We start from the raw sequence: 15,735 nt of genomic DNA, 5'->3' as shown, positions 1-15,735 counted from the left end.
TGAGCAGAGGGGACCAGATGGTCACTCACCATGGTGAGGCTGGCCCCTGTGTCTCTGAATGCCTCAACTTTCTGATCATTCACTAAAACTTCTTGTCTATACTTTCCCAAAATGTGGGGTCCAGTAGTGAAGTTGGCAAACCCCATGCCAGTCTCACAGACAAGAGTGTGGTCAGGGAACCTGGCTAGGCCATAGTCCTCCTGATTGCCCAAAGTAATGCCCACCACATTCTTGGGGGCACTCCCACCACCTGGGGGATTACCACTAGTGGTAACAGGAGGTTTAGGAGTATTACCTGGGGGTATGTTTCCCTTATTACCATTTTTAGGGCAACTGACATCACTTTTGTAATGACCCACCTGTTTACAGGTATGGCAATAAGGTTTCTTTTGTTCTGAAGGAGTGTTCTGGGACCCACCACCCTTGTTGGAGTTTTGGGGCCCTTGGGAAGTCTTCTCTGAGGATTTATCCCCACCCTTCTCTTGAGGCTTGGTTGATTCCTTTTTCTGGTCACCACCCTGGTTTTTAGGCCTAACCCTGGTTCTGACCCATTTGTCTGCCCTCTTACCCAATTCCTGTGGAGAGGTCAACTCAGAGTCTACCAGGTGCTGATGTAATAACTGGTTCTGACAATTATTTAAGATTTGCTCCCTCATAATTAGATTGTACAATCCTTTAAAATCAGTAACCTTACTACCCAGTAGCCAGCCTTCAAAAGCCTTAGTGGCACAATCAACAAAGTCAGTCCAATCTTGAGACTGAGTTTTCTGGGTGTCTCTGAACAGCATCCTGTATTGTTCAGTGGTTAAACCAAACCCATCAACCAGTACATTCTTCAAGATTTTGTAATCGTTAGCATCCTCCACCCTTGTGGTGAGGAGCTTATCTCTACCTTTACCATCAAAGGAGAGCCACAAGATAGCTGCCCACTGACTTTGGGGAACACCCTGCACAGTGCAGGCTCTCTCCAAAGCAGTAATCCATTTGTGGATGTCATCCCCTTCTTTAAAGGGGGGCACTATCTTATTCAGGTGCTTTTTATCAAAACTCCTTTCCCTATTGCTAGGATTATTGCTGCCACCAGTGGGCTGTAGCCTACATAATTCTTGCTCTCTAGCAAGGGCAAGTCTCTCTTTGGCCAGGGCAAGTTCTTCTCTTTCAATCCTCAGTTTGATTGCCCTTTCTTCAGCTTCATACACTCTCCTCTTAGGGGAAGACATTCCTCTGTGAGAAGAGTTGAGAGAGCCATTGGTTTGAATGGATCTGTGAGAGCCTCTTGATAGAGACCTAACTCGTCCATTCCCAATGTTAAGCTGACCTGAGAGTGGGCCCAGGGGTCCCCCAGTACCAAGCTCATGTCTGCTTAAGTTGGACCTGCTTAGTCTTCTGACCTCTACCTGTCCCTTATCTGCCTCATCCCCAGACAACTCATCCTCCTCCTCAGCATCATCTGCCTCATGGAGGGGATGGATATCAAAGGGACCCTGTAAGGAGGGCAAACTTCCTTCTGGATTAGAAGGGTCTGGGTTACCAGCCCTACTGGCATCATAAGCCTCTAAGAGACCAATCAGAAAGGAAGTGGTGGGGTTAGACCCCTGTTTTAGTTTCCTGAGAGTACACACTTGTCTCATCTCATGGAAGCTAAGAGCAGCATATTTAGAAGTGACCTGTGGAAGGTCCACTGACACAAGGGGATACTCAGAGTTTCCTCCTTTGTCTGACATGCTGATTCTAGTGTGGTGTAAGTGATGCACCTACCTACACTATGTGTTACCTACTGATCCCTTGCTAGAGTTGCAGCCAAGGTGTGCTAAGCCTTGAGGAGCTACAACAGCTGGTTCAGTAGAACTCAGAGTATTCTAAGCTTTAGTTATATGTACCTAACAGTACTTATGTGATCTTTCAACAAGATATTCTTAGGATACGTGTGGTAAAACAACAGCAAGCTCAAATCCCAACCGCTGCTCACCAATGTGAGAAGGTGGCCTGATATGCAGTGCTCACTATTCTAGTGAACACTATGTATCAGTCCAGCAACCCTTATTGATGATTGGTTGTAAGTCAACCTTATAGACCAGCTATCCTAGTAGCGTGGATACGAGCAGTCTAAGGCTAAAGACTCGAGAGGGCGCGTTAAGCCAGCTGTTTACCACACATATACCCCTTGAATACCAAGTGAAAGGACACCACACAAGTGTTATGAAAATAAACAGTTATTTATTTAAAGATCACAACAGCCCTGTACTCTTTATGAGGACAGGGTACTAAGCACAAACCAAAACTCTTACAAAAATACTTAAGTTAGCACAGTATATACAAATGCCCGAGGGGCACGGAAAACCATATACTCTGAAAGTGGAATGCGAAATTCCTAGCAGGTAAGTACAGTACTAATAGCTTTTGGAATCGCTAGGACTTGACTAGGGAATCGTTAGATTATGTCTAGGAGGCCTAGGGGACTCGGGTGCAGTGTGTGCACTCTCACGCGAGATGCGGGACAAAAGTCTATGGTAGCTAGGAAATAGAAAGTTAGTGTTCTCGGGCGAACCCGACCTGGTAGGGAGAAAACGAAAGTAGATTCTGACCCTTGGATAGTGAGGCTATGCTGGGGCACCGAAATGCCGAAGTTACCTAGCCCAGGGGCTGCAGCTGCATAGGTCTGAAAAGACGTCGGGAATCCTCGTGGACGGACCAGGAGCCGGAAGAAAAGATGCTGGCCGGTGACCAGTGAAGAAAGTTCAGTCGGATCCAAGCCTGGATCTTGAAGATAGATGACACCTGAAAGCAGAGGGGACCAAGTTCGAGACTACTAGCCAGTAGTCAGTGGGCACCAGGAGGGCACCGGATGGTAGCCACCTCGACTAGGTGAGTGGGTGACGCTTGACTCGAAGATCTCACGGACCAGGAGGCGTTGTCGGCGACCAGGATGGAGGATCGAGCTGTCCCACGAAGATAGAAGCTGTCGGCGTCGCTGGACCCAGGATTGGGCAACAAAGCCTTGGCAAATTCAAGCCCACGCGGTGGACCTAAAATGGCGTCTGGAGTGGACCAGGAGGGTCCGGGGTGCCTCTCTTGAACAAGGAAGCAAGGGCCAGTCTGGAGCAACCAGACCAGCAGTCGTGAAGTCGTTGGGCGTCGTTCAGAAGGCCACAAGCCAGCCGGCTAGTAGCCAAACAACGCGGTGCACAGCAAACAGCAGAAGGGCCCCACGCCGATCGTGGAGATGCAGGGAGGCTGATCTTGGGTGCTGGAGCTGCGCAGGGTTGGGGCTTCTCGGACCCCAAAGCACTCACCAGTGGAGGACACGGTGGGCTTGCAGTAAAGATGTCGTGCAGTCTTGGCGATCGTCGGTCCCTTGAGGTCTCGTCGCACTCACGGTTCTCAGCTTGGCTGTAGAGGTGAGTAGAGGTCAGAGGTGCCAGGGAAGCCGGGTCTCGTCGTGCTGGGTCGTCGGATTCGTGATGAAGGACTTGCAGCAGGCCGCAGTGTTCTTTAGGATGGTGCCTGCGGATGCAGGGTGACTACTCCTTAGCCACAAGGGAGAATCTTGAAGAAGAAATCGTGAAGTCCTTTCGAAGAAAGTGGTATCTTGATTCCAAAGATGATCTAATTTTAACAGGGGGCCCGCTCCCATCTTTATACTAAAAAAGGGGGCTGACCCGGTGACTAGGTCCTGCCTATGGGTGGGACCAGGAGGGGGGTGGTTACACCCCTCTCCCCTGCCGGACTTCCCCAGGCCAGGGGCTGGTGTGCCCCTGGAACTGGTTCTGACTGGCCTATGCGTAGTGAGCACCGGGGTGCCACTCAGCAGTCACCTTCCTGAAAAGCCCTGCCTACCCAGGATACACAAAACCATGTCTGGGACGGTGCTAGCACCGCCCCTGACAGGAAACCCTTTGTCCAGGCTCCCCTCACTGGGAGGACTCCCAGCTGCAGGGGGTCAGACTCGTGTCTGTGGTGGCAGCATCCATTTTGTGGAGCTGAGGCTTTGCTTAACTTTAACCGGGGTTCACAGTTACATACATGTCGTGTCCCTCTAGAAGGGTGGAATGCTAACCCCGTCGCCAGAATTGGCGAGGGGTTAGTATTCCAATTCGTATGACACCTTACTCGACATGTTTTGATAAAGCAATACCAAAGATAGCATTTAACCGCGAGGATTATAATGCACTTAAGAGTATATGGTATGCGATATCATGGAACAGCTATTAGGACTTGGTTCCGCAAGCTGCAGACAGGCTCAGCTCATGCCAGAGCACCACCTCACACGATTCCAAGCACTCTGCCTTCAGGATTGTTAAGGCCTGCCATAGGAGTGACTGATAGGAATCTGTGTGTCCATTTTAGGGTTAGATATAGGTATACTATATCTCCAGCAAAGGGTGATTACACGACTTTGCCCCAGCTGTCAAGCAGCCAGTTGTGTCAAATTTAGGAGGCCAGCCAGGGGTGGCATAATACATGCTGCAGCCCCTGGCAGCCCTGGGTACACCCATGCCCTGAGTTACAGGGTCTGATAGGGTGGCCCAGTACCAATTGGAAATGTACCTAGGGTACATGGAATCCATTTTAAAGAGAGAGCAGTAGGCCTGGGGTCCTGATTGGCAGGGTCCCAGGTCGACTATGTCCAAAACCAGCTAAAACACAGGGCAAAAAGTTGGGGGCAACCATAGTCAGGATGTACCTTCCTACACTTATCTACTCTAGGTAGCAGTAGCCACACTTATCTACTCTAGGTAGCAGCAGCCACTCTTATCTACATCTTCCCTAGGTATCAGTGGTTCTACCCACCTACTCTAGGGAACAGTGAACATACCCATCTACTCTAGGTAAAGGTGGAAACACTGATCTTCTCTATGTAGCAATGGACATACTCATCTACTCTAGATAGAAGTGGACATACTCATCTTCTCTAGGTAGAGGTGGACACACCCATCTACTCAATGTAGAAGTGGGCATACTCATCTACTCTAGGTAGCAGTGGGCACACTTACCTACTATAGGTAGCAGTGGTCACACTCATCTACTCTTGGTAGCAGTGAATGGTTTCTCCTCCATGAAACATGGACCAAAGGAAATAATGAGAGAGGCAGTAACTTGTAACAAGCCACGTTGCTTAACTAGAGGGCTATCTCTTATAGACATTGTCATAGATGCCTCAGAAGGAAAGTACCTTGACAATAACGTAGGCCTTTAACAGACGAAGTATGTAGTACCTTAGATGTTTTTCAAAGACAGAAAATATTCTATCGGCCCCCCATTACACAAAATACATAAATATACGGATTGAGGAATTACATATACAATTTGTCTACATTTCTGCCGAAGCATAAAATCCTAAAAGTGTGCACACAGAATCCTACAAAAATCAAAATTCCAGGTTCCACGCCTAGTCCTCCTCTGGGTGCATTTTAGTTGACCTCCTGCAATCATGAGCAAGCACGGTGGAAATTAATTTTATTTATGTAGAAAAATTTCCATAGCAGAAACGCAATCCTGATGTGCACATTACACATGCGAAACTAATGGCGGCACTTCATGTGTTGCCATCTGGGTCTTTTCAGAGTATTTATGGCCAGATAGCAGGAATAGCACCAGTGCTTTGCTTTCATTTTGGTAAAATTGTCCTGGATGCCTTCGTCAAACTAACACCTCAATTTCCGCACTTCCCAAATCTAGCAACAACTAAAGTTTAAGTTTTTTTAATGATATTGCTGCGTTCCCTCATGTGTTTTTTTTTTAGGCACGGGGAGAATACGTGATTTGCCCAGAATCACAGGATGTTCAGCTTCTTTGCCGAGACTCGAACCCTGGAACCTGTGTCGTCCTGGGAAGAGCTAACTCTCCCAGGAGGGGGTTAATTCATGGAGCTGAAATGATTCAGCTGCAGTGGGAGGCGAGGGGTCTCCTCTGCTAAAACCGAAAGCATGTCCGTTTGTTTGCTTTCAGTTTTAGCAGAGGAGACCCCTCGCCTCCCACTGCAGCTGAAGCATTTCAGCTCGGTGAATTAACCCCCTCCTGGGAGAGTTAATAAGACAAAAGAACGGCTCGTCGTGCCCCATTGATCCCCCTCCCTCCCCCTTCCACATACCAAAATCCTCCAAGAAGACTTGCAGGGACGGAGGGACCCAGGGAACAAAGGTGAGATTGAAGTGGAGTGCGCGCCCCCCCTGGGAAGGTGTTGAGCCCCCCAGGGGGGCGCGCCCCACAGATTGAAGAACACTGGCTTAAGGGGAAGATAATGGATTTAGACCAAGTAATGCGGAGTCCCAAAACTTGCCCAAATTGTGTGACTTCCGTCAGCACAGGGCTGAGAGTCCTTTCCTGCTCCTGGACATATATCAAGATATCATCTGCATATGCCAAAGCTTTTAGTTGATAGCCAGGAAATCGTACTGCCCTTTGGCGTAATATTCTCTTAACGCACTTAGGAGTGGTTCCGCTACTAGTGCACATAGGAATGGGGATAGAGGACACCCCTTGCAGGTGCCATGCGTTATATCTATGAGGGTGGAAACAGTGCTGGCCACCCGCACTCTGGCTCGCAGTAATGTGTAAAGCACCATGACCAATCGTAGGAACACATCCCTAACCCCCACTCTATTCAGGACTCCCTTCATCAATGGCCACTCCACTGAGTCAAACGCCTTTCCGGCATCAAGGAAGAACGTTGCGACCTTGACTTCGGAGTCTATCCTTTGAATGGTCCCAAAAATAGTGCAAAGATTGTAAGTAATGTTTCGTCCTGGGACAAAGCCAGCCTGCTCCAGTTCAACTACTAGTGGGATTAGAAGAGACAATCGGTTCACCAACATTTTGACAAAAATCTTTGCGTCTACGTTTAAAAGTGACAATGGTCTGTATGGAGAGCAGGCATCAGGGGCTTCCCAGGCTTTAAGATTATAATGATCAGTGCCTCCCTCATGGTGAGGGACAGCTATCTATTTTGAACCATCTCCTCATACAGAGTCACTAAGTGTGGGATGAGTAATTCCTGAAAGATCTAGTATAAAGTTATTGTGAAGCTGTCCGTACCAAGGGCTCTGTTTTTGAGCATCGTTTTAAGTGTGGATCGAATTTCACTCGGGTGAAGGGGTGCCTTAAGGTGTTCCCTACGGGCACTGGTGAGCCATGTCATTTGTATGTGTTCTAGATAGTGTTGGATTGCCTCGTCATCGACAATCGCCTTAGTGGAATATAATTCGGAGTAATATCTATGGAACCTGTAGGCTACATCCCTGGGAGTGGTGAGTTTTTGTCCTGCTTTCATCTATGACTTCTAGGATCACTGCTGCCTCTCTTTTAGGTTATGTGAGGCGCGCTAGCGTAGCCCCTGGGCACTCTCCCTCCCCGTAGACCCAGGCCGGCGCATATTTACCCAAGTGTTTCACCTCTCCACCCGCTGTGTCGTGAAATTCCTTTAAAACCTTTTTATTATCTTCCAGGAGTTTGGTCTCCCCAGTCTGCTGGTGAGCTTGTTCTAAACTAGCTGTTTCCCTCTTGAGTCTTGTTAGTCTATCTCTGTATGCCCAGAGAACCCCCGCATGTTTGGAAATTGTCAGACCCCTGATGTATACCTTTATCATTTCCCATACCGTGGTAAAGCTATCTACAGAGCCTATATTTACTTATTTTTTAATTCAATCAACTGTGACTTCTGTTTTAAAAACTAGGTCCATCAGTGAGTATCGGGGAAATCTCGATAGGAAGGGTGCGGCTGCCCCCACACAAAAGTATATCTCTAGTATAACTGGTGAGTGATCAGAGTATGTTCTGGGCGGTGTGTCGCATACAGCAGCCAGAGGGAATGGGCTTCTGGAGATCAACCAGAAACCTATGCGGGTATGTGTGTCGTAATCGGCTGAGTGTATCCTGCAGTATCCGAGAAACGCCGCCTCCAAACATCTACGAGTCCTAGTTGCTCCATTATCTCTGATATCACTCCAGCTGCTGCCACAGGGCGGTAAGGGGGACCTTTCGATCTGTCTTTTCCAGTGTTTAATATGCAATGAAAATCACCCCCATATTAGAGACAAACCTTCTACTCGCATTAATAGTGAGCCCAGTGTCTGGTAAAATTTCGGACGCAAAAAGAACAATTGATGGACAGAATGCAGAACAATGTCATACATTCACCACAGTACAGAGGTCTGGGCCTAAATGCATCGTTTTTTGCTTCCCATGCCATTCCAGTTTGAACCAGACATATGCAAATCAGTCTTGACCCTGCGCCCAATGGAAACAGTCCAGCCCAAACTGCCAGGCTAGGTCCTCCCCGGACTGGAAACAAGCATCCTAGGACCGGTTTCGGGGTTTCACCCCTCATCAGCCAGGATAGCTTGACTCCAGAGGCATGGAGAGCATGGGACCCACGTCTGGGCATACCCATCTGATTCGGAGTGACACTTGCAAAACGAACAATTGATGGACAGAATGCAGAACAATGTCATACATTCACCCCAGTAAAGAGATCTGGGCCTAAATCCATTGTTTCTTTGCTCCCCGTGCCATTCTAGTTTGAACCCAGGCATATGTACATCAGTCTTGAATCTGCACCCAATGGGAACAGTGAAGCCCGAACTGCCAGGCCTTTCCAAATATATCCTCTCCAATGGAAAGAGCCCTTTATACACTAGATTTAAAGAGAGTGTAAAAAAAATCTATACAGATAAAAATAGAAATTTCAGATAGATCATTAGTTTGTGAATTATGCGCCTATTAGAACAGGTTTCACCATTACAAAACAAAACATTTCCAGGTTACAAAATGATCTTTTCAAATATGTAATTGTGTTAATTGTGCATTTAATTGATTATTACATTTTAGGAGTATGGTGTATATGTTGTGGTGGTATGTTGTGGAAAGTTAAATAAAAGTAATTGCATATTTAATAATTTTTAATTAAATATATCATTTGTTTTGCTAATACATATTTATGTTAATATTGTAACATATTATTGTAATATTGGATGATGGATTTAACCCAGATCTCTTGACAGGGAATTAATGTTTTGATTTGTTCTGCATTCCGTCATCAACTGTATGTCTTTTGATTGGTAAAATTATGGGTCATCATAATTTGGGCTGTATACAGTGACTAATATGACTTCTTGTCCCCCTTTATGGCATTTAGCTGTAATGTACCTTCTGTTAGGGTCTAGCTGTAAACACTGCAACGTAATGCCTGATTGCGGATTAAACCATATTAGAACCCCCCTAGAATGCGATGTAAAGCCTGCCATGTGTACAATACCTTGAAAGTTTCTATGTGACAGCATTTTACTATTAGAGACAAGGTGGGTCTCTTGAAGCATGGCAGTATCGACCTTATGGTGTTTAAGGTGTGCTATCACTTTCTGAGTTTTTCTATGCTTATTTAGTCCTCTAACATTCCAGGTCATGAATCGTACTCTATTACTCTTCTTACTTTCGCCTCTATGTTTGCCATCGCTCAATTGTCTCTTGCTTTGTGTCCATATGCGCCTCTTAGCGAGCCACTAAGTAAAGGCCTGTCGTGCCAAAACATAAACTTTTAACAAGACGCAATGCCCACCTTCCCCACCCCACGATATGCAGCCCCAAACTTTGCATAATCGACTATATACCACAAAGATAACCATCTCTCAACATATTCAGCAAGGAGTACATAACTGACCCAGTGTGGATCACACTCCAGGGCAGATGTTGCTGTTGTCTGAGAAAGCTACAACCCGGTCCTACCTTTTACTGTATGATGTAAATGCGTCCCACCCCACGTTAGGATGATGACACACCCACCCGTAGCCTATTCTGTACCCAGCTGTTTCTGTCTATGGTAGAATTTGGCACCAGCTTAAGAGGAAGGGCTCCACCCAAGGTACCCCCTCCGCTAACACCTTAGCTACTTCACTTTTTCATTCAATTTTATATTTTAGGCAGGAAATTAGTTAACCATCATCCAGTATATTTGCCTTATTCAATGCGAACCATAATCCTGTGCTTGCTCATGAGCTCTTCATGTGCCCACCGTCGAGCCAGCCTTATATGGCATGTGTGAGTCAAATTCCTGCACCAAGTCCTATTGAGTTCTGTTGTTACCTGTGCCCACAGATAGTGCCAGTCACCGTGGTAATCTTCCTGTTCTGACGCTGCCCCCTCCTTATCGTGTTGTCAATTAGGGGGGCTCTTCTTATGTGCCACACCATGAAGCTTTTAAACTGCAATACCTGTTTAGGGTCTGAGAAGACATGTGATGTCCCCTCTGCTATTACTCGGAGATTTGCAGGGTACAGCATATTATAGTCTAATTGCAATTTGCTAGTCTTCTCTTTGCTGTGGCACACAGACGCCGGGCCTCAAGCACTGGCTGAATAAAGTCGGGATAAATGGATATATTCATACCCTCATGTCGCAATTCTTGTAGCTCTCTGGCTCTATGAAGGGCCATGTCATGGTCCCTATCATTAAGGAGCGTCTCAATGATGGGACGTGGAAGAGCTCACGGGGCTGGTCTTGGAGTGAGCGATCTATTGTGTGCTCCACCACAAACATGTTTGAAAGGTTTTCTCTGCCCAATAGAGTGGCCAGGAGCTTCTCCACGTAGTTCTCCATGTTTGTGATGTTTGTGGGCTCAGGTACCCCAACAATGCGGATATTATTTCACCTGAAGTGTGCCTCCAGGTCCTCTGCCTTAGCTTGGACACTCCGTAGAAGTTCCTCCATTTTTGTCTGTGCCTGTGAGCCCACTCTGAGAGTATCCTTGGCCTCAGACACTCTTTGTTTGACAGCGTCCAGCCGCTCTGTATGTTTGTCAAGTCCCTCAGACATCCTGTCTATGCGGTATGAGAGTGCATCGATTTTCCCCTCAATTTTATTCAGGCTGGGCTGCGTTGCAGCTAGGATTTGCTTCAAGTCTGTGTCAACTGGTGAGTTGCTGGCTTCTGATCCAGATTCAGACTTTATTTTCAGTGTCTTGGTGTTTTCCTTGGTTCAAATTGCTGTTTAGACTGTGATTTTTTGGTTCTGCCAATTATCGCTCCTTTGTGCTTCTTCATATTTACGGCACCAGGCTGTTGGGCTGCGAGTTTGGATGTAGGGCAGCTCGATCTAGTACAAATGTATTCCTCAAGCTTATTTCTGTTGCTATATAGAGAGGTACCACACACCACTGGGGGAGGGGGTAGAGAACTGGTCTGGGGCTTCTTACTCAGGCCCACATGTCTTTAAGGGGCACCTCTGTTGCCACCCACCAGTTTCCCTGGTCATGGTCTAAAGGTTGTGTCCAATATATACAACGCGGGAGCTCTTTGGCCTCAACACCCGCCCGGCCCACTCCGCCACTTCAAGGCCACGCACCTCCTCAAGGGTACAGCAGCTCCCATCCCTGAGTGGGCGTAGGAGAGGACCCGGAAGCGCCAGCAGACACAGGAGGCCACACCCCATCCAGTGCGCTTGGCCCAGACTCTCCAGTCGGGGCTAGCGATCTTCGGTGCACGCTCCGGCGACGCAGAGCCAACCTCTTTCCTGATGCTCTCTAGGGCCCCGGCAAGCCGTGCGCTGATTAGACTAGGCCACACTGTCGCTCGGGATACCCACAGTCGGCCCTCCCTCGACTGGCAGGGCTCCACGCTTGCCTCACCACTGCCTCAATCACCGGCCTCCCTTAGGCAAGGCGGACAGTAAACAGCACGTCGGGCACTGCAGGGGTGACAGCAAAGACTGTTTAGCTATCGCAGGCAGAGTTATTCCCAATGGGGAATGGGGAAGCAGGATTATGTAGGATTGTTGCCGGGCTTACGGAGCTCTGCTATCTTGTGTGCATCTTGGAGCCAGACAAGTTCCACCCCCCAAATTTCATTGTGAGTTCTGTAGATGGTGGGAGAAAATTATACCTATATACCTACATTTATTTTATGAATGTATACATACTTTTTAAAATATTTTTTTATATATGAAATAATATTGCAATTAATTTTTAATATTGTTTGTAATATTATTATGTTTTTAATTTTTACAAATGTTTTCATTTTCATTCTTTGTAGACATTGTATGTGATTGTAATGTAGTACTGACTGTAGTGGGAATATTATATTTATTTTAACTTTAAACCCAACACTTTACATAGTGTTGTACTGACTGGAGTGGGAATAGTAAATGGTACCCCTCTGCAATCCAACAATTTCACTGCTTTTGTAATGACTGGGGTGGGAATAGTAAATGTTACCACTCTGCAACCCAACACTTTCCCTACTTTTGCACTCACTGGAGTGGGAATAGTACATTTTACCCCTCCGCAATCCAACACTTTCCCTACTTTTGAACTGACTGGAGTGGGAATAGTAAATTTTACCCCTCCGCAATGCAACACTTTCCCTACTCTTGCACTGATTGGAGTGGGAATAGTAAATTTTACCCCTTCGCAATCCAACACTTTCCCTACTTTTGTATTGATTGGAGTGGGAATAGTACATTTTACCCCCCACAATCCAGCACTTGCCCTACTTTTGCACTGGCTGGAGTGGGAATAGTAAATCTAACCCCTCTAAAATTCAAGACTTTCCCTATTGTTGCGTTGAGTGTAGTGGGTTTTTTATTTTTTTAATTATTAATTTTATTGTTGTGTTAATTGTAGTGGGAATAGTAAATTGTAGTATTTTGTGCTGTTATATTTTATGTAACTTATTTTTATTGTAGTTAGAGTAGTAAATATTATTTTGTGTTATGTAAAAGTTTTGTTTCTGTGGGTTGTGTTAGGTGGGAGTACTTATTTTTATATTTATGTAGTATAAAATTGTTTCTTTTTACTGTAGTGGGAAATTTATATGTATTTATTTTATTATTTTATAATTTTTTATATTATAATTTTTATAATTCTGTGGATTTATTTGAATAATATTATAATTTGCAATCTTTTTTGTTTTTTAAATGATTTCTAATTACATTGTAAGAAATGTATGTTGTTTAATTTTTATTTAAATTTAATTTGGTTTCCTTTTTGTAATATCTTATGGTTTTGGTACATTTAAATATGTAAACATATATTTTTATAATATATTGTTTAGTATTTTTTCAATTATAATATAATTTAAAATATTTGTTTATTTATTTGTTATATATATATATATATGAATGTTTGTGTATGTGTGTTCACATTTTTAAAAGTAAATTTTTTGTTATATTTGTTTAAATATACTTTGAACTTTTTTTATAAATTAATGTTAGTATTTAATATATGTTTATTTTAATATTTTAAATTATATTTATCAAAAAATCAATATTTAATACTACCATGTTATTTTAAACAATATTTTTCCCCATATTCTTGTACTTACTTTTTTAAGTATCGCAAGTGTATATTTTTGTATCCTATATTTTTCCCTCAATATTTACCTTGCTATTTTTTAGGTCGATATTCTGTCAGTGAACCGTTCTCTAGGAAGTGAATTTCTAACTGAACTGCATACTTTTTTAAAAATTCCTTTGCATTTGCACTAATATATATATATATATATAAATATATTGACGAATTTGCTGATTATTTGTACTGGAACTGAAAATAATGCCAAATGCTACTAAATCACTCAACTAATAGCATTGTATATGTTCTCTGCACTTGCACTTTTATATATCAGATGAATTGTTTCTACCAGAACGGTATGGATTATAGAGCAAAATATTATCATGGCACCCAATTGATCGCACTGTATATGTTTCAAAGAAGTATGATCTTTGGGGGTGATTAGAATGGCGGTCAGACTTTCATCCGACCACCATCATTGTGGGGCTTAGGACCAGCTGCCTGTACTCCACCACATGTAAATATTGCATTATATACAAAATATTTGTTAACTAATGCCTGTATTTAAGGGAATCTCATCCTGATTTTTTTTAACTCCCTATGCGTTCTATCTGCTCAGTTGTTGACCTAGAATTCATGAAGGACAGCATGGAGAGTCTCACAAGGAGCACAATTTTCTGTATTTATCCACTTTAAAAACAAATACAGACAGAAAAGGTGTTGTTTTTTGTCTGTATTTATCTGTAAAAAATCGGTAAAAACAGAAAACTGGGAGCCTTAATTATAATCCATAGTCTTCCATCTTTAGGTAAAGGTTCCACACAGCTCTTCCAGTTCGCCTCAATGCTGCAAGCTGCATCTCTCAGTATTTTAGTACCAATACACCATTCCTGACCTGGAGCCCCCATTTTTAACAATCCTGCCCTTAAACTATCGAATCCAAACTTGCTGTGTCATATCTGGTTGAAATGTATTCCCTTGTGCTGTTTGATGCTCTCTCTCTCTCTCACTGACTCTTGGCCTCTTATTGTTTTCCTTTCAAGTTCCATTCCCACCAGATCTTCCACGTGCTGGTCGTGGCGGGGGCGATGATTCACCTGTATTACATTTCACGAATGCAGGAGTTCCACGCTTCCACTGGCGGAGCCTGCGGACCTGATGGGCAACGACTGGGCTCTAAAATGCTGAGCTAATGATTGAAAAAGGATAACAGATCTACTGCACCCGGAAGACGGTCCTTACTGTGAAGGGTTATGGGCACCATTGGGGTAGCTCGAGGCGAACACTACTTCAATAAAATGTCTTTATGCTTCCCTCCATAGCCTGCATTGAAAGTCTCTTGAAAGACGTGGGTTTGTCTGGTCTGCAAATTTAGGATTTCTGTAAAGTTTTAATCTCAACTTTGAACAAGCTTCTACAAATGGATAAGGAATGACTGACCATAAAATAGCCTCACCCTGTGCAGCATTCTGAAGCACTTCAAAATATGTCCATTAATCATTTTTTGCTTTTCTGAAAAGATGTTCTTTCCAATTTACCAACTTTTTAGCTTCATTTGACATCTTTACAAACAGGAGTGATTTCAGAGCCTTGACATTTCTTTTTTTTGTTCTTATTTTTCAATCTTTTTTGTTAAATTCCTTCAGTAATTGCGAAGTGTCACATGTGGAAAGAAGAATGTTGAAAGTGACAAACACCCCGGATATACTCTGTCTCCCTGAGTCCCACAGAGTTAAAAAGTACCCTTTTTTGAGAGACAATTCTCAAAAAGACATTAAAGTACAAGACAAAAGAGACCTTGCTAGCCCTCTACCAGTGCTGCTTGGTCAGTGACGCAAGTCTTGTTGACTTCATCATCTCAGCCTTCCTCCTCAGCAAGAACCAGGACTACAAGTAAGTAACCATGTATTCCAGTACTTTCTTGTCTAAAGGCTTGATTTTGCTTTTGGTGATCACTTCCACTGGTGTCAACAGTTAATGAGGGTACTAAACTCTTCGGGCCCGATTCACAGAACTAACTTAAGACAAAATCCTAAACGTACTACATTTGGTATTCACAGAAGTTCGGATTTTTGTCTTAACACCTTGGCTGCTAAGGGGTTTTCCCGCTGTGTGCTGGAAATTGAAATAGTCCATGGATCATGACAAGGTCAACTCGTCATAAGCACAGCTCCACTGTGTCTCATGACGAGCTGGCCTTGTCATGAGCATGGAAGGGGTTAAGTTTGTCTTAAGACAAACTTAAGACAGACTTAAGACAATCTTAAATTCGGATTTTGTCTTAAGTCTGTCTTAAGACAAACTTAAGACAAATTCCTAACCTCTGTGAATACCAAAAGTAGTAAGTTTAGGATTTTGTCTTAAGTTAGTTCTGTGAATCGGGCCCCATATGTCTAGCATTATGCCTCAATCATCATGATTGTTATATTGGTTTGGGGTTGATTGTAGTTCAGTGGTCC

General features: G+C 44.2%; 1 protein-coding gene across 1 annotated transcript in view; it reads left to right on the top strand.

The window, feature by feature from the left end:
* LOC147684389 (adiponectin receptor protein 2-like) overlaps positions 1 to 14,596 on the top strand; it is a 219,467-nt gene extending 204,871 nt beyond the window's left edge. Inside the window, exon 6 of the mRNA XM_086940319.1 lies at positions 14,320 to 14,596. Within this exon, the coding sequence (XP_086796445.1) occupies positions 14,320 to 14,469 (150 nt within the window). The 3' untranslated portion in view covers positions 14,470 to 14,596. The remainder of the gene's footprint in view (positions 1 to 14,319) is intronic.
* The last annotated feature ends 1,139 nt before the right edge of the window (positions 14,597 to 15,735 follow it).

The sequence above is a fragment of the Lissotriton vulgaris genome, chromosome 10 (assembly GCF_964263255.1).
Source record: "Lissotriton vulgaris chromosome 10, aLisVul1.2, whole genome shotgun sequence".
NCBI lineage: Eukaryota > Metazoa > Chordata > Amphibia > Caudata > Salamandridae > Lissotriton > Lissotriton vulgaris.
This window is presented reverse-complemented; position numbering and strand designations above follow the sequence as displayed.